The sequence below is a fragment of the Hordeum vulgare genome, chromosome 6H (genome assembly GCF_904849725.1).
Source record: "Hordeum vulgare subsp. vulgare chromosome 6H, MorexV3_pseudomolecules_assembly, whole genome shotgun sequence".
NCBI lineage: Eukaryota > Viridiplantae > Streptophyta > Magnoliopsida > Poales > Poaceae > Hordeum > Hordeum vulgare.
The window spans coordinates 128,010,988-128,034,660 of NC_058523.1; the positions used below are offsets into that span (position 1 = coordinate 128,010,988).

The following is a 23,673-nucleotide window of genomic DNA, read 5'->3' on the forward strand; positions in this document are numbered from 1 at the left end:
TCTGTCTCTGGTCTTGCCTTTTTCCTGTGGTCTCACGCCGTTCGGTCGGGTTTCTTTCAGGGGTGATTTTTGTGGAGGACGACGACCAGGGGAGGTCTGAGCAAGCTGCGGTGCCTGTCCTCGAGGCTGTTCCGCCGGTTACCACCCTCGCCATGGATGCGCTGCCGACTGTCGAGTACAACGTCCAGCGCCTCCCAGAAGATCAGGTGGGAGCTGCCAAGGGGGCCATGGTGCAGGCGGAGCTGATGGCGGGAGAGGCCAACAAGGCGTACGACTCCATCGCGTCCCTGTACCAGCGAAGCTTGGAACTGCGGGACGATATCCGAGTAAGTGGGCTAGTAAGTATTTACTTTTCTGTTGTAACCCACTGGGTGTGCTTGGATATCGTATGATTTTTGCAATGGGTTCACTCTTAGTGAACCCAGTGGGTGTAGTCCCCGAGACTTCTGTCGAGTGCTTGCACCGGCAGTTGTCTTTATACACGTTTTTTGTTGACTTGAGCAGATCAAAAATTAATCTGTTCGAATGCTAACAGTTGGGGCACTCGGAGTGCACCTACTGAATGAGTCCCCGAGAGTAATTTTACTCAGGTCGGGTAGTAGTAGCCTCATAGGCTTAGGTGTTGCCATGTAGCTCAATAGGGCGGACCTGTTTGAGTTTCATGCCAGTGGGGTCACTCTAAGTGAACCCACTGTGTGTAGTCCCCGAGACCACTGTCGACTGCTTGCGTCGGCAGGGGTTTGAAGAACTTAGATTTTTTATTATTGAATTTGTCTGACCGTCTCTTGGCGCTGACTGGCAGAAAACTTGCGAGATGGGGACAGCGTACGAGACTCTTAGGACTGAAAAGGTTCGGTTTGCTGGTGAACTGGATGCGGCAATGGTTGCAATGGCTGGTATGAAGGATGTTCTGGCGGAACGAGAAAAGTCGTTGGAGCAGGCCCGTGAGGCAAACAAGGTTTTGAGTGCTGAGGTGGAGAAAATGGGGAAACAAAGGACGGAGCTGATGGGGCAGATGAAGGTGTTGAACAGGCGGTGCATAGCACAGGAAAATTACGTCAGTGATTAGGCCCGGAAGATGATAGCGCTTCTGGGTGGTAAGTCTTGTTTTCCCGAGTGCTTGTGGACCGTGCATTTCATTCTGCGCTGACTGTTTGGTCGTCCTGTCTTTGCAGATTTTTGCATGGACGCTAAGGTTGAAGCAGCTGACGTTGAGCGGTCGATGCGTGAGAACATTCCACTCGGCGAGGACGCCAATCGAGATCTGCACCGAGCGCACATTCGGCTGGGCAAAGTTGGACCTTTCATCGGTCGACTGAGAGAAGTCGTCGGCCGAATCGACAAGGAGCTTTGGCCTGAAGACGAGTCTCGGCACGAGATGGAAGGCTTGATGACTCGGCTGGAGGAGGTCCCAAACCGAGTGCAGTCATGGAAGAAGTCCGCGGCTCGCTGTGGTGCGGACGTCGCTCTGTCTCTGGTCCGAGTGCATTGCAAGGAGGTACGCAAAGAGAAGCTAAATGCATTGCAGGTCGCGAACATGAAAAAGCTTCGATTCGAAGACTTCATGGAGACCTTCCTTGAGAGCTTCACCCGCATCGCCGACGGGATCGACCTTGATACATTCGTAGAGCCTGCCAGTCCCATCACCAGTCCTGGCGACGCTTGAAAAAACTTTTACCTCGGTATGCCGAGTGTTGATTGTAATAAACTTTGGCCACTGCTGTTGGCCGTCACATTCTTGGTTCGGTGTGGATAAGCTTGATCTACACCGAGCCAACTATCCTTAGGTGAACTTTGAATTTGAATCGAACCTTTTGCTCTTCTGTTGCCAAAGAGTTGCCGATACGAATTTGGCTCGTGTTTTTGTTTGGCGTTTCTTGGTGAAGCCAATGGCAAACATGCGGAGCATGTAATTGTCAGTTGTCTTGACATCTGCATGAGCCTCACTGAGGGTCTGCTGAGTTTCCGAGTGAATCTGCATGATACACTCGAAGGCAATAGAGTACTTAGGCGATTCGTGATCGCGGCTAAGTCTTCGAGTGCGACTGTTAGGTCATACTCGGAGCGGGTTGTTACTCATGTAATTGTCAGTGGTCTTGACATCTACATGAACCTCAATGAGGTTCTGCTACTCATGTAATTGTCAGTGCTCCTGACATCGGCATGAGTCTCATTGAGAGCCTGTTGAGCCCCCGAGTGTATCTGTAGGATACAGTCGAAGGCATTTTAGTACTTAGGCGATTCGTGATCGCAGCTAAGTCCTCGAGTGTGACTGTAAGGTCGTACTCGGAACGGGCTGTTACTCATGTAATTGTCAGTGGTCTTGACATCTACATGAGCCTCAATGAGGTTCTGCTACTCATGTAATTGTCAGTAGTCTTGACATCTACATGAACCTCAATGAGGTTTTGCTGAGTTCCCGAGTGTATCTGTAGGATACAGTCGAAGGAAGCTTTCTCATTTAAGCGATTCTTGATCGCAGTTAAGTCCTCGAGTGCGACGGTAGTGCACGCTCGGAGAAAATTTGTACTTATGCGATTCTTGATTGCAGCTAAGTCCCCGAGTGCGACGGTTAGTGCATACTTGGAGAAAGTTAGTACTTAGGCGATTCTTGATCGCAGCTAAGTCCCCGAGTGCGACGTTTAGTGCACACTCGGAGAAAGTCAGTACTTAGGCGATTCTTGATCGCAGCTAAGTCCCGAGTGCGACGTTTAGTGCACACTCGGAGAAAGTTAGTACTTAGGCGATTCTTGATCGCAGCTAAGTCCCCGAGTGCGACGTTTAGTGCCCACTCGGAGAAAGTTGGTACTTAGGCGATTCTTGATCGCAGCTAAGTCCCCGAGTGCGACGTTTAGTGCACACTCGGAGAAAGTCAATACTTAGGTGATTCTTGATCGGAGCTAAGTCCCCGAGTGCGACGTTTAGTGCACACTCGGAGAAGTCAGTACTTAGGCGATTCTTGATCGCAGCTAAGTCCCCGAGTGCGACGTTTAGTGCACACTCGGAGAAATTCAGTACTTAGGCGATTCTTGATCGCAGCTAAGTCCCCGAGTGCGACGTTTAGTGCACACTCGGAGAAAGTCAGTACTTAGGTGATTCTTGATCGCAGCTAAGTCCCCGAGTGCGATGTTTAGTGCACACTCGGAGAAAGTCAATACTTAGGCGATTCTTGATCGCAGCTAAGTTTTTTTTTGAGACCGGTGTGTGCGACCGCGGAAGAATTTTGAATCTGCAAAAACTCAATCTGCTTTGTATTATTTCATCAGTACTTGTTCTTTACATAGCTTCAGTCGACGGTCACGTGTAGAAGCGCTTCAGGAGATCTCCGTTCCATGCTCGCGGCTCATCTGTTTCCCTGTCGATGTTGTAGAGTTTGTATGCTCCATTGTTCAGCAACTTGGAGATGACGAAGGGTCCTTCCCAGGCGGGAGCCAACTTGTGAGGTCTTTGCTGATCCACTCGGAGCACCAGGTCGCCTGCTTGGAATGTACGACTCCTGACGTGTCGCGCGTGAAAACGCCGCAGATCTTGCTCATAAATGGTTGAGCGAGTCAGTGCCATCTCGCGCTCCTCCTCTAGAAGGTCCACTCCGTCTTGCCTTGCTTGTTCTGCTTCAGCTTCGGAGAAGAGTTCGACTCGTGGAGCATTGTGGAGCAAGTCACTCGGAAGGACCGCTTCTGCTCCGTAAACGAGGAAGAACGATGATCGCCCTGTAGATCTATTCGGGGTTGTGCGGAGACCCCAAAGCACTGAAGGTAGCTCGGTGACCCATGCGCCAGCGGCATGTCCCACCTCTCGCAGGAGTCGAGGCTTCAAACCTTGCAGAATAAAAGTGAACCCATTGCAAAAATCATACGATATCTGAGCACACCCAATGGGTTACAAGAGAAAAGTAAATACTTACTAGCCCACTTACTCGGATATCGTCCCGCAGTTCCAAGCTTCGCTGGTACAGGGACACGATGGAGTCGTACGCCTTCTTGGCCTCTCCCGCCATCAGCTCCGCCTGCATCATGGCCCCCTTGGCAGCTCCCACCTGATCTTGTGGGAGGCGCTGGACGTTGTACTCGACAGTCGACAGGCCTGGCATCGTAGGACGCTCCGTGGGCATCCCAAGGCCCGCTCCAGTCGGAACAGCAGCGATCAGCGTCGTTTCAGTCGACGGCATCACCTCAGTCAGCGGCGCATCCATGGCGAGGGTGGTAACCGGCGGAACAGCCTCGAGGACAGGCACCGCAGCTTGCTCATACCTCCCCTGGTCGTCGTCCTCCACAAAAATCACCCCTGAAAGAAACTCGACCGAACGGCGTGAGACCACAGGAAAAAGGCAAGACCAAAGATAGAGTTGGTGACGCAATAACGTAGGCTCTCGGAGTCACTACGACGCACCTGGCTGGGATGTGGCAACGTTGTCCATGTCCATGGGATCATCCCCTTGGCGTGTCGGAGAGGTGCCAGAGGTTGCAACTCTGTCGAGCAAAATACATTCGACCAATAAGCAGGAGTTCAATCAAGTACCGAAGGAAGATAGAAGGACAATGCACTTACGTTGAGGTGACGGGAACCGTGACCCTCATCCGCGGCAGGGCCTTCTGAGGCTTAGATCCACTCGGTTTTGCTGCTTTCGAGGGTTGGTCCGCGGGCTCAGCGGCAGAATCCCTGGTCCTCTTTGCGCTCCGAACGCTCGGAGCCACGGGAACGGCTGGCGAGGCACTCGGTGCCACAGGAGCAGCTGGGGGAGCTGGCGGCGCACTCGAGGACGCTGGAGGAGCTGAAGGAACCACTGGTTCATGACGACGCTTAGTCCGAGGCTCTGGCTGCGGAGGCGGCGAGTTCTTCTCCTCATCTGCCTCTTCTTCTTCTGCAGACTCCTCTTCCGTCTCCCCGCTGTCAGAGACGTACTCGCCGCTCTCCACGCTGCCCTCCTGGCTGCCTTCTTCCTCCTCGGCCGGATTCCCGTTCGAGACGGGAGAAAACCAGTTAGTCCACTCCTGCACGAGATACAGTCGACGACACCAGACGTTAGACAGTGATTCAAGAAAGCAATAAATCTAAAGCAGTTGTGTGCACTCGACAAGTTGTACTCACTGCGTTTGGAGGAGGGTTGTCCGCCCGGAAGGCCTTCACTTGCCGAGATCCTCTAGGGTTTTCGCAGGCGCCGGTGATGTTGAGGACCCACGACGCCACCATCTCCCCGGTCACGACCTCGACGTTGGTCCGAGTGGAGTCCTCAGGCCCTGTGTAATGCCACATGGCGTGGTGTCAAGCTTGCAAAGGCTGGATACGCCGACCCAGGAAAACCTCCAACAAATCTATGCCAGTGACTCCCTTTCGGACGACCTCTACAAGCACGTCGACCAGAGGCTGAATCTCGATTTTCTCCGCCTTAATAAGCGCGAGCTGCCTAGGAGGAGCTGGTCGGTCTAAGCTAAAAGGAGGGAGTCCAGTGGAAGCATTCGGACAAGCAACGTCCTGGCAGTAGAACCATGTCGACTGCCAGTTCCTAACAGATTCACTCAATTGCAGAGCAGGATAGCTACTTTTCCTCTTCTTTTAGAAGCCTAAGCCTCCGCAGAGCTGGAGAAGGTGGGTTTTGTCATCCGACTAGCTAAGCCGTTTGATGGTCTGGGATCTAGCAGAGAAGATATGTTTGAAAAACCCCCAATGGGGAGGACAGCCAATGAAACACTCGCACAACACAACGAAGGCAGAGAGATGAGCAATGGCATTCGGAGGAAAGTGGTGGAGCTGCGCCCGGAAGTGGTTCATGATACCTTTGAAGAAGGGGTGTGGAGGCAGAGAGAAACCTCGGTACACGTGGCTGAGGAGCAAGACGCGCTCCCCCTCCCGGGGCGCCGGTTCGGTCTCGCCTTCCGCCGGCAACCTCCACGACTTGTGCGCGATCATCCCGTGCTCCACCAACTCCAGCAGATTCTCCTCCGTCACCGTGGAGGGGAGGAAATCCCCCTGGATCCACCCCGCCGGTAACGTTCGCTGCCGCCGCTGAGCAGGAGCGGCCGCCTTCCCCTTCTTCTTCCTCGCCTTCAGCTTGCTAGTATGCCCCTTGGTCATGGCGGAAGCTACGGATCCGCGGGGGAGAAGGAGAAGGAAGGAGCTTGGGGTGCGAAGGAGGTGGCGAGAGGAGCGGAGCAGGCAAGTGCAAGATATCCGGCGAGTGCAACGAAAAACCCTCGCCGCTGAGGTTTAAGTAAGGTTCCGATTGGGTCACTAGCAAGTGGCCCCAAAATCTTATCCCCCGACCGGTCGTGGCGATATCAGTGGAGAAGATGAAGGCGCAGGAATCGAGGCGTCAGGTACTACTCGAGCGCGATGTCGTCATCCCCGCTGAGCGCGCGGTAACCGAAATTTGAGGATCCCGGAAAATTCACCGCTGTCAGTTGACTGGTCACGTGAGAAGATACCACGGAAGCATTCGGTTTCCGACAGTTTGTTTCACAAATACTTCCACTCGGATCGTTGGTCAGAGAAGATAAAATGGATCGAGGCAAGCAACGCCAAAGTCGCATCCGTACCAGTCGGATCCATACTTCAAGCATTGCGTCGTCGTTCCAACCCCAATCCATTCGGGGACTAATGATGGGGTTATAGTCCTAGGGTAGGGTCATAGGCCTGTCGTGTAGGTCCTACCCAAGGACTACCCCTCACAAGAGACAAGGCCCTTAGTCAGTTCCGACTGAACTAAGGACTTCCCATCATCAGTCGGTAACGGACGCTGCACCATCCAGTCGGAGGTGAGCATTCGGAGTATATCAAACTAACCGACTGGATTCCAGTCTGTGCATCGTAACCCCCCAGGAGGGAAACGGTAGTACGTTTCCATGTGCCTTTATTAGCATTTAAGACATACGTTACCTGTAACGTAGGCATTTATTCGCCACTACTCCACCCCTGTGCACCGAACCGTTGTGGAGGGCAGCGCACTCTATATAAGCCGCCCTCCCCCGCTGGTGCAGGGGTTAGCAATTCATTGTATTCCATATTCCACTCGACAACAAGCTCCCAGAGCACTGAGACGTAGGGCTATTACCTCCACCGCAGAGGGGCCTGAACTTATACAACCTCGCCGTAGCTAAGGCTCTGCCCATCCTTTCGTACCCTACACATCTACTGTCAGACTTATACCCACGACAACCGGCCCCTCCGATGGAGGTAAAATCCTACGTTTGTGTCTATATTGATGGAGATCTCGATTACAAAGGTGCGGAATAGCTAACCTAGCTCTCGAGAGTTTCTTGCTTGCCCTTTCTTACTCGAGGGCTCTCCTTTATATATAGGTAGAGGTCTCGAGTTTACAACAAAGTCCTGGTCAAATAACACCCGTGAGCTACTATAATTTTATTTCAACTTGCTTCCCAAGTTTAAGAAAGCTTCTGGCACCTCCCGCCTTTGTGGGCCTTGAGTGACCGTCTTCTGGTGTTGGGCCGCCAAACGACTCACTTGGTGAGTCCATTGGCTCATCCTCCCGTCTTCTCGACGGCCCATTGGACAGTTGATCCTTAAGCCGCCTATGGCCGAACCCGGCCCAAACTGCAGGTTACATCGCGGGATAATATCGCCGACAAGCTAGTTGAGCACACCAAGCTCATCTAGCACTGCAAAGGAAAACAAACGTAACTACTCCCAGCATTCCCCACGCTGTCGTGCTAACATCCATACGTGGCTTGCCGTTGATGCCATATCTTCAACCACCCGGTTGTTTGGCTCTAATGGTAAGAAACACAATGTGGCCGATATGACATTGTTAGAGCATTTACCGACGGACGCCCCAAACGACTTTCTTATACGTCTGCGGACGCGTTCGGTTAGTGATCGGACAAGATATAGAGAAAAAAACGATCCAACTGAATCCTTTATATCATCCTTATACATTTGGGTTATCTGAACCTCATATACATCTCAAATATAAGGAGGATATGAGGTTCACGGACGTGTCGGTCAATCCACCACGCAGGACGCGACCCTACCCCGAACCAACTCTTTTTTATTCATTCTTTTCTTTCTTTCTCTTCTTTTCTATCAATCACGTGCAAATGACTGTATATATAAGAAAGAAAATGAAGAGTATGACTGCACGAACAGATAAGTACATGACACGCCCCGGTCGCATGTGGATGTCATATTTGGTATGTCTAACTGTAAATGCTCTTTAAGTTCCTTTAGAGCAAGTACAATAAGGTACAGTCAGCAGGCTGTAAGAATTAAAATACTATATTTTTGCTGAGTTGGATGAGAGGGAAGATGAGAGAGAAGTGAAGCGGACTCTTTGCGAAGAGCCAACTCTAGCACGTGCTCCTAAATGCTTTGTGCGAATGAAAGATGGATCATATATGATAAAAGTAATACTCTTTTATAGCTAACTATTGTACAAGCTAGTTATAAAATGGGTTATAAGACTATTTATAGCAGTAGTTGGCTATACTATTAACCATGCTCTTAGCTGTGGTCAAGGAACCGCTCGGGCTGTTGCCGGCCACCAACCGTACAGAGTGTCGGTGTGCGTTGGGCACCGGATTTCAATCTGTACTTGTGACAGGGTCGTGACTCAAACTTGCCGACAAAAATGAATTGCAGCAGCATATGATTGCCATCTTCCGCCATGAGCCAGCATAGTTTGCAACAGTCTGGGTGAGGGTGAGGGTGAGGGAGATGTCGTGCGAGGTGATCTACCGTACATCGTCGCTCAAAAGGAAAAGTTTTGATATCCAGTTGCGTCCAAGAATTCCATACCTCTCGTTAGCAGCAGGAGCCAACTCTAACCCGAAGAACAAGGCCTGTTGGGCTGAACTCGTGGAGTGGGTGCCGCTAGGAGTGAGCCGCCACAAGTAGGAGTCCGGCGTGCCTCCAAGGTTCAGGTTCCTGGTCAGGTCCCAAATCTGCAAAATATCCACGATGGCCGGCACAGATGGTGCCCCTCGAATTGTGCTGACCCAGGTGTCGCCCAAATCTGCGAGATTATTATTTTTATTACTCCCTTGGTCCTGTCCCAAACAATTTTCATGGTTCAAACGAATGAAAGACATGTAGCATCATTCCAGCGCCTTGGCATTTTAGTTTAATAATCAAACTAATAGAGAACTCATTAAATTCATCAAAATGTGAAGTTAAACAACCATTTGGGAAAATTTGAAATTCCTTAAATCTCTTGATACAGCCGCCATGTAAAGGTGCCCGTGAATTTGTCTTGATCACGACGCCACCTCTTCCGAAAATCCACACGTAAATGCTCACAATTGCACGATAGATACATGTAACCTAGAACCCATTAGCAATCCCTCCACAACAATTTCCTTCCCCGCAGAGATCAAGTTCAAGCATTAGGGCTGGTGTCAGCGGACAACTATGATTTTTATAATGCTTATGAATTACTCCCTTCGTCCCAAATTATTTGTCATATAAATGAATCAAAGTAAATGTATCTAGATACATCCATTCATATGACAAGTATTTTTCATACAGAGGGAGTAGTAGTTAAAAAAAGCACCTACAGCCACAAAAATCCAATCCAAACGGGCGCCTCAATTGCCGTGACTGACCGGCATCCCTCATATCTAGTTTAAATATGGGGCGGATATGAGGGTGTTCGGGCGTGTCTGTCGTGTCGGACTGACCCCAGGGTCCCATAAAAGAATACTCCGAAACCGGCGGTCCGAAGCTCATCTCCTCCGTTAAACCGATGGCGCCGCGTGGCGCCGCTTTGGTGGACCGCGTAGTTCGTAACCTAGCTATTTAAGCAGACCGCCGGCACCAAAACTGTAACCATCCACATTTCCTCCTCCCGTCCCGCCGCAGCCACTTTCCACTCGTGTTTAGCCACTAGTAGCAGCCATGCCCCCACCCCATCGGGCATTTCTAATGCCAGAGCGCCAGCTGGAGCTCCTTGAGAAGATCCGGAAAAGGCACGAAGCCCTGATCGCTGCAAGGCTACCTCTGGATGCGGTGGATCCGAAGGAGGAGGAGGAAGAGGAGGAAGAGGTTGAGGAGGAGGAGGAGCCGGAGAAGGATGTGGGGACGCGGATCTGCAGGCACAACAGAAGGCCATCCTTGATTCCTTCCACTTGGATCCGATTCGGAGGCAGATGCCGTCGTTGGCAGGGGATGGAGGTGGAGCATGCCGCGGAAGTCGACGAGATACTCGCGTGCATGGATGAGGAAGAGGAGCAGCCACAACTTTAATCCGCGCCCGTCCACCCGACACCCGACACCGACGTCGTGGACATCTCCGACGACGAATTGTAGCTTATGTGGCATAGTACGTAGGTTTATTTTGCATGATTTGTATGGATCTAGGGGATAAAATATGAGATACTCACATAAAGAGGAACAAATTTAAGGCATGACCGGTCACTGTCTGTGGACGCGTTCGCAGGCGTTTGAGGGGCCGAATTTGTAAAGTCCGGGTTGTAGATGCTCTAATCATTGATATTTGTTTGAGAAAATACTCTAATCATTTATGTGATTTCTTTTCTAGCTTCGTCCCTGATGGGAATATGACCCCTGGGTATACCAATGCAGAGGATTCAATGCTCCGAAACATTTGGGGCTGGATGGCCACCCTTGACCGCCTGGCCGTCCGGTCGGCTGCTCCCGCGGGCCGGCTCCTCGACCAACCGGCTAGGGCAGCATACAACAGGTCGGCGCCCCATCCCATCCACCTGTACGAGTGTACCACTATAGGCAGGACCTCCCCGACGAGGCAAGGTGTGACTACAGGACCCGCTGACGCGGTATGGCGTGGCTACAGGGCCCCTAACGGGGCGAGACATGGATACATGGCCGCGGTACCATTGACCTTGGTCAGGCGGTCCTGCCCTATAGAAGGATTGCGCCTACCTGCTCCATAAGGACGGCGCGTGCTGGCCACAGTGGCATGCAGCCAATGCGCCCCGCGACCGACAAGATCTGGCAGCCGGCAGGCCCCACGGTCAGCTAGAGAGGCTCGCAGCCGGGGCCCGCACCCCTTTTATCCCCCCATATTGTAATAGATTGGGTACACTATAAAGCCACCCCACAGGCCGCCTCAGAGGTGTCGGCCATTTTCATACACACACCCACACATATGAGGTAGAGAAGCGGGTAGCGGGAGCACCTTCTTCCTCCTCACGAACAGCTCAAGGAGCGCTCTGTAGTGAGATCGCCTATAGTTAATCTAGCAGGACTTGGGGTTTTACCTCCATCGAAGGGTCGTGAACCTAGGTACACATGTGTCATGTGCTTCACACCCTCACCCGTCTCCGAACGCCACCGACACCCATCGAACCCAAACCACGACTTAAGCCACCCCCTGGCATCTGCCGTGGAAATACCACGACAGTTGGCGCCCACCATGGGGCCGGGAGCGACACCGATCGGAGTTACGTTTCGGGCGGGACCCTTCACCCCTTCCGGCGCGCGCATCGCGCACGGCTTGGTTGTTTACTTTGATCCACTTGGCCTCTTCAACGACAATGCAGGCCACCTCGAGGACGCGGACTTCCCCGAGGACGGGGCCATCATCCCCTTCGGCCACCACAGCGTCAATGTTGCAGTTGTCCTTGACGAGTACTCCTCGGAGGTGCTCAGCTTCGATGAGCTGTCACGAGCTTTCGATGGCGACCTCTGCACCTGCGTGGAGGTGATGACCATCGTCTTCTTCGGTGGTCTCCCATCGCGGTAAACCTTGCTACATGCAGCATTGGAGACGTTGCACATGCCCATCACGCCCGTGGCCGACCCGACAGCCATGATGGGATAACTGGAGAACTAGCGCCTGCGCGTGCTCGCTGAGGCTCATACCGAGGATAGGCAATGCACGTTCGATGTCGCTCGGCATGAATTTAGCATGGCCCACGGCCTCACACCGACTAGCGTCCGGCCGAGCCGGCTGGAAGAAGTACGACACCGTGGCGGAGCCGTCGACGAGGATGTCCTCGAGATGGATGGAGGATCCCTCCTAACAGCCAGAGGCAGGCTCGGCCATCTCTGGGTTTGGTGGTAGCATAAGCGTGGCGACGGAGCAGCGAGCCACCAACAGCGAGCGCTGTCGGCGCGTGGAGGAGGAGGCGGCGAGTGTTGCGGGCGCGTGGAGGAAGGAAAGGTAGCAGGGCATGGTGGGCTCGAGCTCAAAGCGCAAGGAACAAGACTAGGGGAGGGGGCGGAATGGCTGATAGCCTCGGATCCTCCTCCTCCCCTCCCTTATAATGACGCGGAGACGTGGGAGTGTCGGGATCACTGAAAGGACGTGGATGTCGCCTAGAGGGGGGAGGGGGTTAATAGGCGCTTTAAAATAATTACGGTTTAGGCTTGGACAAATGCGTAATAAAACTAACGTTTAATTAGTCAAGCACAAAACGTAAAACAACTAGGCTCACTTATGTGCACCAACAAATTATGCTAAGCAATATAAACAACTAAGTGATAGCAATATATATAACAAAAAACAATATGACTATCACAAAGTAAAGTGCATAAGTAAAGGGCAAAGGTAAGAGATAAGCGAGGCACGTGGAGACAACGATGTATCCCGAAGTTCACACCCTTGGGGATTCTAATATCCGTGTGGAGTGGTGTGGAGGCACAATGCTCCCAAGATGCCACTAAGGCCACCGTAATCTCCTCACGCCCTCGCACAATGAAAGATGTCGTGCTTCCACTAAGGGATCCTTGAGGGCGGTCACCGACCCCGTACAAATAAGGTTGGGGGTAATCTTCACTACTTAATTGGAGGCTCCCAAAAACACCATGAAGCTTCACCACAAAGGACTGTGGCTCCGTGACGATCTCAAATGCCCGGGGCAATCTCCACAACTTAATTAGAGACCCCGACGCTTACCCGGAGCTTTACACCAGAATGATTGAGCTCCGAGTCACCACCAAGCTTCTAGGACGTCAAAGCATCGATGAAGAACAATTTCTAGGGTACCAAGTACCCAATGGTAACAAGCTTCTCAAACTTCACTTCCATGTATCACCGTGGAGAACTCAAACCGATGCAACTAATGCAATGGAAAGAACACACGAAGTGGTCAAGTCCCTCACACTCAAATTCCTCCACCACACCAAAAGCTATGGAGGAATATGAGAGGAAGAACAAGGAGCTCACAAAGAACTCCAAGATCAAGATCCAAGGGGTTCCCCTCACATAGAGGAGAAAGTGATTGGTGGAGATGTGGATCTAGATCTCTTTTCTTTTTTCCCTCAAGAACTAGCAAGAATCATAGGAGGGATTCAGAGTTAGCAAGCTCTAAGAGGGTCAACAATGGGGGGGGGACACGAGCTGGAAGGATGGGGAACCATTGGGGAAGAATACCCCCTTAAATAGGCCACCACAAATCTAACCGTTGTAGCTATTTTTTACACGGCAGCGGTTCAACCGGTTGCGAGGGCCGTACAACCGGGCTGCATATTTTAGCGGTACAACCACCCAGCTACCGCCCAAAAACCAAACCACAATAGAAGGTTGGCCAGCGATTCCACTCACCACAGCTGCTGGGCACGGCTAAGTCCCAAGCTGTTCATCCGCGAGGAACACTGGTTGTACCGGCTATACTTAATATAGCGGTACAACCAGGCCACCACCGCAGCACAACAGAACCGTGCCCGGTTGTGGACCAGTGCTGGGCTGGTTCAACCGCCCAGGGGGCGGGCGGTACAACCACCTGGGGAAGAGGTACAACCGCTCGAAGAAAACAAGAAATACCAGAACTGCCATAACTTCTGCAAATGAGCTCTGAATTAAGCAAACTCAAGCTTGTTGGATTCATGACAACAAGCGCTATCCAACAACGATAGTTATGAAAAATGCCAATGATATAGAGATGTGAAACCTCTATGAATGAAGAACCGACAAAAACTCAAACATCGGAAACATCATAGAAGATACACATGAACTCCGTTTTTGATGAACTCGAGCTTGTCATAAAGATCACCATAAGCTCTAAAACTCACAAAGAGAAACACCAAACAAGAACCAAAAGAAGATGATGCAAGGATGCAAATGGTTTGAGCTCTCAACGAGCGATACGATCAAACTACTCAATTGAGAGCCTCCCTTGACAGTACGACAATCTATCCTAAAATGGAAAACCTATCAAGGACAAACCTATACCTTGCACATAGTCCACTTGAGCTAGATGATTACGATCTTGACTTCCTCAAGAGGGACCACCTTTCTTGATTACGCTGGCTCGATGAAGACTTGTAAATTGCTCCCCCATACCCCACTATGGGTGAGCCACTCTTCAACACATCTTCACAAGTCCATTGCCACCACAATGGACGGCAAGCTTCAAGCAAGATATCTTCGTGATGCTCCACTTGAACTTGCACACCGCAGTCTTGATGGCGATCACCACTTGACGTCATCATTCATGGGTTGTATGAGATCTTTCTCTTGGCACAGGCCCATGGAAACACACCTAACCACACATAGAACTCTCACGAAGACCATGGGTTAGTACACAAAGCGTAATGGACAATGTTTACCATATCATGGGATCACTTGATCCCTCTCGGTACATCTTGTATGCTTTGTGTGTTGATCAACTTGATTCACGCTTTGACTTAGTCTTGATCAACCTTGTGTTTTTATGACAAGTCTTTGGATAAAACCTTGAATACCACCTTGGTCATCATATAAGCTCCTTGAAACCGACAAATGGACTTAAAGAAGTGCGTATGGACAAATTCTACAAATATAACTTAAGGCAACCATTAGTCCATAAGGATTGTCATCAATTACAAAAACCACATATGGACAAATTATGCTCTAACAATCGGTTACTCCCATGATACCCCACTAACCCGTGGTGTGTGGCCACATTAAAACATGCACGGAACCCCAACCATCGGGCCACACCAAAATAAGACCCCGCCCTTGGGTTGAGGCCTATTGGACTAGGCCTCCAGAGGCGGCCCGTCGCGTGCGTGGTGGTAGGGATCGCCCCTTGTATGAGCCACACGTGGCACACATGGGCCGGTGGCAAACCTAAAGCAGCGTCACGAGACCCTAGGCGCCGGGCATAGCCGGTCGGCTGGAAATGACCTGGTTGTTCCGGCTGCATGGGGCCGACACCCCTCCAGCTGGAGCTAACCAGTCCCTCTACATCAACGACCTATGACTCTGGGAGGTGTGAAGCCGCTGGCCCCCTTGGTCGAAAAACTCTGGATCCCAACGGCTTGGGGGGCTACTAATGAGGATATGGCCCGTGGGTATTCCAAGGTAGAGGAGTCAATGCTCTAAAATATTTGTGGCTGGAAGGCCCCCCTAAGCTGCCTGGCCATCCGATCGACTACTCCCGCGGACCGGCTCCTCGACCACTCGGCTAGGGCAGCATCCGGCGGGTCAGCGCCTGTCCCATCCGCCTGTACCAGCGTACAATGACGCGACATGACCTCCTCGACGAGGCAAGGCGTGACTACAGGACCCGTAGACGGGGCATGGCATGGCTACGAGGCCCGTGACGGGGCGAGACAAGGCTACACGGCTGCGGGTACCGCTGATCTTGATCGGGCGGTTCCCCCTGTAGGACGCGTGTGCCTATCTACTCCATGACGAAACCACTTGTTGGCCACAGTGGTGTGCAGCCAACGGGCTCCATGCCCCATAAGTCTGGACGACCGATAGGCCCCACGGCCGGTCAGAGAGCCTGGGAGCCGGGGCCCGATCGGCCCTTTTCATAAATGCATCCATACATATGAGGCAGTGAGGCGAGTAGAGAGAGAACCTTCTTCCTCCTCACAAACAGCTCAAGGAACGCTTTGTATGAAGATCGCCTATAGTCACTCTAACAGAACTTTGATAGTCTTATTATTATAGTATTTGTGACTGGATTCATACTTCACCGACGAGCAATACAATTCTATAATATTAGAGAAAAATATAAATGTCTAGAATATCAAATCACTTATTATTACATTTGTTGTGAAATAGATTTTACTTATTACGTGTTGTAGATTTGTTTTTTTCATACACTTAGTCAAACATAGAAATATTTGACTTGAGACAACTAGTACATGAAATAGCTGGAGTATATTGAAATAGCTAGTATTATTATTTTCATGCATACGAAAATACGTAATCACATACTGGTTTACACAATCATGTAGGTGGTATATATGGTGTATACACAGGCGTCAAAGGTGGGAGTATATAAGCTATGCCGTCGGGTAGGAAGGCTGCATGGCGAGTCCGCACAGGCCTTGCTCGTCGGCGACGTCCCTCTCCATCCTGATGAAGCCGTTCTCGCCCCATGATGTGCCCCACGAGTTTTTCATCACCCAGTACTTGGTCCCGTCGCCGGAGACGCCGTACCCGACCGCTGCGATGCCGTGGTCGAGCTCCGTGCCACAATCGCCAGAGAGCACACCGCCCTTGTAGAACCGGAAGAGGTTGTCCCCTCCATCGACGGCCACAGACACGGGCTGCGCGGCCACCGCCTTCTGTAGCGATGCCTCATCGTTGGCCGGCACATCCTCGTACCCCTTGATGGACGCGGCGGCGTTGGACTCCTTGTTGGAGTTGCAGCTGCCGTCGGTGCCAGTGTAGGGGTAATTGCCCTCGGTGGTCAGGCCACCGTTGTCGATGATGAACTCGAAGGCGTTGTCCATGAGCCCTCCCTCACAGCCCTGGTCCATGCCGTCCACATCGCAGTCCACTAGCTCCTGCTCCGACAATGAGATCAGTTTCCCGGTGCTCAGCTTCACGATGCCTTCCATGGAGGCCACCGTGGAGAAGGCCCAGCAACACCCTGAAATATTCCACGTTACACAGGTGTTGGTAGGTTAGTCACGGTCCATATAAAGACAAGAATAATTGATTTTTTTTATTTTTTATAGAAAAGGAGGCATCGCCCCGGTCTCGAGTGATGCATGCAGCCTTTTAATTAATAAATGAGTCCACAACAAGTACATCAATCTGAGAAAATAAATAAAAGATATAAAGCGTCATCCGCGCCAACCGGTAGAGATAATAGACCTAGATGACTACCGACAAGAATAATTGAATAAGATAGTGTAAACTACTAGTGTTCATGTGCATCGTTCTCATTTCCAGTAAAACTTGAAATTTCAAAATTTCAATCAGCAGAAATAGTTTCATTTCTGTTAAGCCAAAAACGAATTCAGCCAACTCAAATAGTATACTGGTTTTTATCTTTTTTCTTAAAAGTTGGTTGGATTTCAACTAACCTATAGCAAAAACATTGGTCGTTTAGGCAAACTATATAGCTAAAACCGGACGTGGAGTATTTGAGCTTGAGCTCAAATGCACCTCTATGAACTATAAATCCGAAGATAAAAATCGAAACATTTCAAAAAATTCTGATTATTTTTGGTGATAAACTTTGACAAATGTTCTAAGTGCTTGCAATTCTCATCATGAGTTCACCTTCGAGGAAGGCGTGACAAAAAAACAAAAACGATGCTCTGAAACTGCTACTTTCAAAAGCAGTTTGAAACACTGATTTTTTTGCCAAGCTTTATACAAATATGATCTCATGATGAAAATTTACAAACACTTAAAACATTTGTCACAGTTCATCACCAAAAAGATTTGGAATTTTCTGAAATGTTTTGATATTTTTTTAATTTTACTGTTGATACGGGTGCATTTGAGCCCGACCTCAAAAGTGTATTTTCCCTTAAAACCTGAAAAACTTGAGTAATACCAGTGATGCCTAGAATATTTCTAGAATCAAATTCTAGAACAATGGACAATACTCTAATTTCTTCTTAATGCAAAGCAGGGCTACTGATAGTTCGTAAAAAAAAAAAAACTCGCGTAATTATGTGAATATGAGCTTACCACATTGGCCTTGGTCTTTGATCGGCGTGACCGCGCCTTTGGTTCTCCAGTCCACAGATGTCGGGAGAGCGTCGAGGCTAACGTTTGCATACCTGAACCCGGTCTTCCTGCCCTTGTTACCACCTACGGGCGCCTTATACCCTGTGTGCGTAGCCTTGAATTCATCGTCGGTGATATCAGCGAACTGGTTAGCCTCGAGCAAGAACTTGTCGTTCCCTGCATTCACCGACTCGATGAACGCCACATTGGCCTTGAACACCTCTAGCCGCCGTGCTTTCTCGGTGGCGTCACTGTACACCCGGCCATACTTGACCATCCACTGCTCGTGCCTCGTGACAATGGACCGGTCATCGGCGAGGTCGCGGGCCGCAAGAGCGCTAAGCAGGCAGGCGCACGCCAGGATGGCGAAAGGGAAGAAACCTTGTGAGTAGCTAGCCATGGCCGGCCGGAGTAGAAGTTGAAGACCGAGGAGGCTGTGGTGATCTATCTTGTTTGATGATAACTGGGGGTGTGATGTGTATCATATTTATAGGGATCAGATGGGAAATGGCTGGGTTGTGCTGAACTGCTAGGACTCTAGTCTCTAGGCAAGGATGAGAGTGATTTGCTGCGTGCCGTGAGAGGACGTACATGAGATTAATTCTTGTTAAACAAAGGCATAGATTAGCTTTGCGGGCGAGCTGAGAACAACAGAGACTAATTCTTGTTAAACAAAGGCATGGATTATTATTTCGCTGAAGAATGTTGAACGTCTAGTTTGCTCATTGAATAACCTTTGGATGATAATCTATACTATAGTATCAAAAAACACGAATATCCAACTCTAAGCCCGGGCTCATCTGCACTCAGTAAAAGAAAAATCAAAAGAAAATTCTAAAAATTCAGAAGAAACTGTGGAAGGTAGATAATTTGATGCGTGGGATGCGTTCCTAATTTAGACCATTTGAACATTTGAATAGCTTTCAGCAAAAAGACAAATTAAGATTCGAATAATACATAAACAATACACATTTTTATATTATGGAATGGAGGAAGTATATTCTTTTGTACCGATTGCAGTGTGCAAGTCTGGACACTACGGGCCAAGTGGCAACATTTTTGTAGCGGTTGGACATGTTTTTAACCCGTTGGATCTATTTGAAAGAAGTGTGTATTGCACGTATATAGACTGGAGTTTCACATTCCAAACATTGCTTCTTTAAAGATGCTGGAGTAAGGACCATCGAGTGATTTTATCTAGGAATCTTTATTTTCGTGTCCTTTCTTTCTTATTTCTGCTTAGTTTTACCCCATTCAACTTACTATGCTTGCTTTCCTTTTTCTTCACTCGTCCGCGCCTCACAAAAAGACAAACGGTGCCTTACGCCGCGTTAAAGTCTTTGACCATCACTATGCCGGTGCTGACGTGTGGAACCAATTTGTATGACCGCATGCGTTCGCATCGCTGGTGTTGACACATAGGACCGAGATGTAAGGTCGCATGTGTTCGCATCGCCGGTACTGACGCATGGGACCGACATATAAGGCTGCATGCATATCGGTGCTGACACGTGGAACCGACGCGTAAGGCCGCATGCATTAAAATCGCCGGTGCTGATGCGTTGGACCGTCTTGTAAGGCCGCATGCATTCGCATCATCGATGCATATATAGTTGCGTGGGACCGACAATTGACCGCATCCATTACTGATTTCGCGTGGCAGGTTGATCCTACAGCCTGCGAGTGACATATGAAACCAACGGACATGTAAAACTGAACGAGTTTCGCCTGCCTACATATATGTAAATATTTACTTAATCTTAGGTAAACATACACTGTGAGTTGCGCAGTACGCATTGATGATATAAATTCAAGTAATATACAATCACATTAATATAAATTCAAGTTCGATTAATAGGGAACACGAACATTACATACATAGATATTTTCGTAGATATTAATAGGGCTTATACTAGCACCCTTACAAAATAACCTAGTCCGGCATATTGGACAACACCGAACACCTCCTGGCCAATCCCGGCGTTCGTTCACTCCTCGTCCTCAGTGTTGTAGGAGAGAGTGTGCATGCCGCCGGTGATGAGAAAGATGTTGTCGAAGTTGGTGAGGATGTTGTTGGAGGCGAAGGTGATGAACTTGCACCCACACCAGAAGACTTTGCCGAGGAGGAAGTAGGTGTCGAAGCGGCTGGTGAAGCAAGCAATGAGGACAATCACGAGGTCGTTGGCACGCACCTCCTTCACGCAGAATATCATCGGAGAACCAGGTGGGACGCGGTAGCCGGCAACGAGGAAGAGATTTGCCAGGTCCATCGAGCCCCTTCACCTTGAGATGGCCCACATGGGAAGGGTGTCCTCCACGACGACCCCGGTTGGTTACCGCATCACCGGCATGGTGACCGGCAGGCAGTAGCTTAGGCCATAGAAGTGCATCTTGTCTTGGGAGGGATCTGACTTTGCTTTGTATTTTTACGAGGAAGGAGATGGACGCGATTTGAGATAAAGATGTAGACGGAAAGAGTTTAAATAACCGTTGTGCGACACACCATTTGAATGCGTTCATCGGAGCACCTCCTAATGCGTGTGAATGTTTTGCGTTTGAATGCGTTTTTTCCAATCAACCGAGGCGTGTCGATCGGTAATGTTGTGTCCCGAGGGTGCACTAATTGCCCCGGTGCGACGTAATTGCGTTCCAAGGGTGCACTAATTGCCTTGATGCGACGTAGCTGCATTGGGTGGCTGAGCGCATGCATGCTAGGCTGACTCGTTGGTCTTTGTACGACGGCCCATCGGTCCGACGAGTGTCCCGCCGCGATTGAATGCGTCAAGCACGTGGCCCATGTCCGTTGTGGCGTGTCCGTGCCCCCCCACTACTATGTGGGCCATCATGTCCGCTGCCACGAAAACCAGGCTCGCATCCAGCCAATCAGGGCTCATCTCACGAATCGACAAACCCTAGCGCCTGATCTAAACCGTTCTCGAATAGCGATCCAACGGCCCTGATAGTGCGGGGTTTGAGAGGGGTTGAGGGGTTTTGAGAGGGATTTGAGAGGGGTTTGAGGGTTTTTGAGAGCTAGGGTTGAGCACAACTAAATTGAAAATTTCAAAAAAGACGAAACTTGCGCACACCATCGTTTTATGTTACTAAGTTGTTAGAAAAAATAAGAAGCCATGACTATGTATATTTTCATGAAATTTCTTTCAAATATCTTAGCTACCACGAACAAGGTTACACTAGTGGAGAAGTGGCTAGCCACAACTCTTGTTCATGGTGCACCATTTCTCACCAACGCGGGCATTAACATTTTCAAATAGTGTTGACATTGCCTAAATTCGAACGCTATAGCTATTTGCTTATTTGCTCGCGTTGCACATTAGGCTCATTAGGCCCACGCCAGCACTAGTCAATTTTAATAGGTCCTCGCGCAGTAAAAAAACTTATCCATTTGTCCTCACTCTCGATCCCCAACTCCACTCGTCCTCCTCTCGATACCTTCCGCAGCCCCACCCGCCGCCGTCGCCGTCGCCCAATGCAGCCCGTCTCCGCCCGACGTTGCCCGTCTTCGTCGGAGTAGGAGACGAAGAACTACCGAGATCAGCCACCACCCTACATTCAAGCACGGGTATATCAAATATGTCATCCCCACCAAGTCTATCTATCATCTTGTTTGTTACCACCCATGGGAGTCGAGTGGGGCGTGAGGTGTTGTTTGTTCATTCGTTTGAAATTAGGTAGCCATGTTGTGCCAGTTCCAGATTTAGTTCCCTGTGGTTTTTTAAAGCGCCATTGTGATCCTGTGTTGGGACAAATTAGTTGGTGCTCTGATGATATAGCTTCGGTTGTAATAGTGTGCGCCGAGTGTAATAGTTGTGCAAGCAGAGTTTGCATCAAGCATGAATCTTGGAGTTTCACCTCAGAAATTAGATGTCACGTTCAGTTTTGGTGTTCCTGACTAGCCTATAGTACACGTGCATATCTTTTGCATCGACCAAAAGATCTTCCGCATCATTAATATTTGTGATATATAGCGGAGTTATATGTGTTGTTGACTGAATGTAGTAGATAAAAGGCACAACTTTACATAGGATGTTCAGTTGTCATTCAACTAATTTATGCCCTTTTAAGCATTGTGCATTCGGGTCTCATGAACATGTACTACTAGCTGTTACTCATTTTTGAATGCGGCGTGGTATAACATGCTACATCCACCATGATAGATTAGTAAAAAATAGTGTAAAATAAACCATGATCCATTTTTTGTTGGTAAGAACAATGATATGTTAATTAACTATTCAATCTCGACAATCTTCATTGATGTTTGTGTAGTCTAGTAAGTCTATGTAGTCTAATGAAGTAAACATATGAGCTTTAAAAATTCTGCATGTAAATTTTATCAAATGTATTTTTACATTCTTTATATAGAGTACGATCTAAAAATGTCGACAAACACAGGAAATGCATGTTATTATTATATTCTTCATTCTAAGATGGTGAGGTTCATATGAATTCTAAGATATATTTCAGTGCTTTATATTATATGGATTTGAGAACATATGTTATATTAGGTAGTACTTGATTTATAATTTCTACTACACATTTTAATTTATTTGTGTATATAATTTGAAATAGGACATATGGACAATTCTACAAACAACATTGAATCGGTGTACGACATGGACAAGTGGAATATGTAGCGCTTAGAGCAGTCACAGTGGTACATCAAAAAACTAGAAGAAAACTACGTGTATATGAAGAATGAAAGGGATTTTCTGCTCACAGAGGATGCTAATGCCCTCGTTAAGAAAAAAAACAAACCGAGGGAGCAAAAGGATAAGTTGATTGAGGAGAGGGATAAACTGAAGCAGGAGAAGAAAAACTACTCGGGACAAAGAGGATTGAGCTATACACATAAGTTACTCACTTTAAAAATGATGGAGAGAGCAATCGGAACAAGATTAGTCGGCTGAGGATAATCCTTGATGAACAGTAGTTTAATTATTTTAGTACCTTTTGTGAAGTTTTAAATTCTAAAGTTTATGAGTATGTTTAGTTGATCAGTACTAAGTTTTAAACTCTTATTAAGTTTATGAGTATGTTTAATTGATTAGTACATGATAATCCACAAGTATTGAGGATCACTACAATCTTCACGGGTAGTATTTCACCCTAATTTATTGATTCAACACAAGGGGGTCCAAAGAATATTTATTAGCCGTAACAATTGAGTTGTCAATTCACACATGGGATATCTATCTGCTGCAAGGATTTAGTAGCGCAACAAGTAATTGAGTAGCAACAATTTTGGTAAAAATAGTAACGGTGGTAACAATAGCAATTGAGTAGCAGGCGTGAGAGTAGCAGAAAAAGTAGTAACTTTGCAGGATTCAATATATGTAAAGCGTAGGCACATGGATCAGTGATGGATAATGATTTAGATGACATTGATCATGTAACAGTTACACACTGGGACGACACGGAACTAGCTTTAATTCATCAATATAATGTAGGCATGTATTCCGTATATAGTCATATGTGCTTGCGATAAGAACTTGCATGACATCTTTTGTCCTACCCTCCTGTGGCAGTGGGGTCCTATAAGAAACTAAGGGATATTAAGGTCTCCTTTTAATAGAGAACCGGGACAAAGCATTAACACATGGTGAATACATGAACTCCTCAAATTACGACAATCATCAGAAAGAATCCCAATTATTATTACCTTGGGGTATGCGGATCAAGACACGTAATAGGTAACTACAACTTGCAAGATAGGATCCAAATCACTCTCGTATTCATGACAACATAATAGGTTCAGATCTGAAATCATGGCACTCGAGCCCTAGTGACAAGCATTAAGCATAGCAAAGTGATAGTAA

General features: G+C 48.8%; 1 protein-coding gene across 1 annotated transcript; it reads right to left on the reverse strand.

Moving 5' to 3' along the window:
- Window positions 1-16,152: 16,152 nt before the first annotated feature.
- On the reverse strand, window positions 16,153-18,239 carry LOC123404628 (senescence-specific cysteine protease SAG39-like). Its single transcript, XM_045098569.1, has 2 exons — window positions 17,801-18,239; window positions 16,153-16,745 (listed from the first exon to the last, which is right to left on the reverse strand). Exons 1-2 carry the CDS (start codon window positions 18,237-18,239, stop codon window positions 16,153-16,155), a joined length of 1,032 nt encoding a protein of 343 aa, XP_044954504.1.
- Between the last annotated feature and the right edge of the window lie 5,434 nt (window positions 18,240-23,673).

Bases quoted from the DNA above. Each gene is read 5' to 3' on its own strand.
- LOC123404628 (XM_045098569.1), bottom strand. From the start codon at position 18,239: ATGGCTAGCTACTCACAAGGTTTCTTCCCTTTCGCCATCCTGGCGTGC. The intron at 16,746-17,800 runs GTAAGCTCATAT...GGAATATTTCAG, and splicing joins CAAAGACCAAGGCCAATGTG to GGTGTTGCTGGGCCTTCTCC.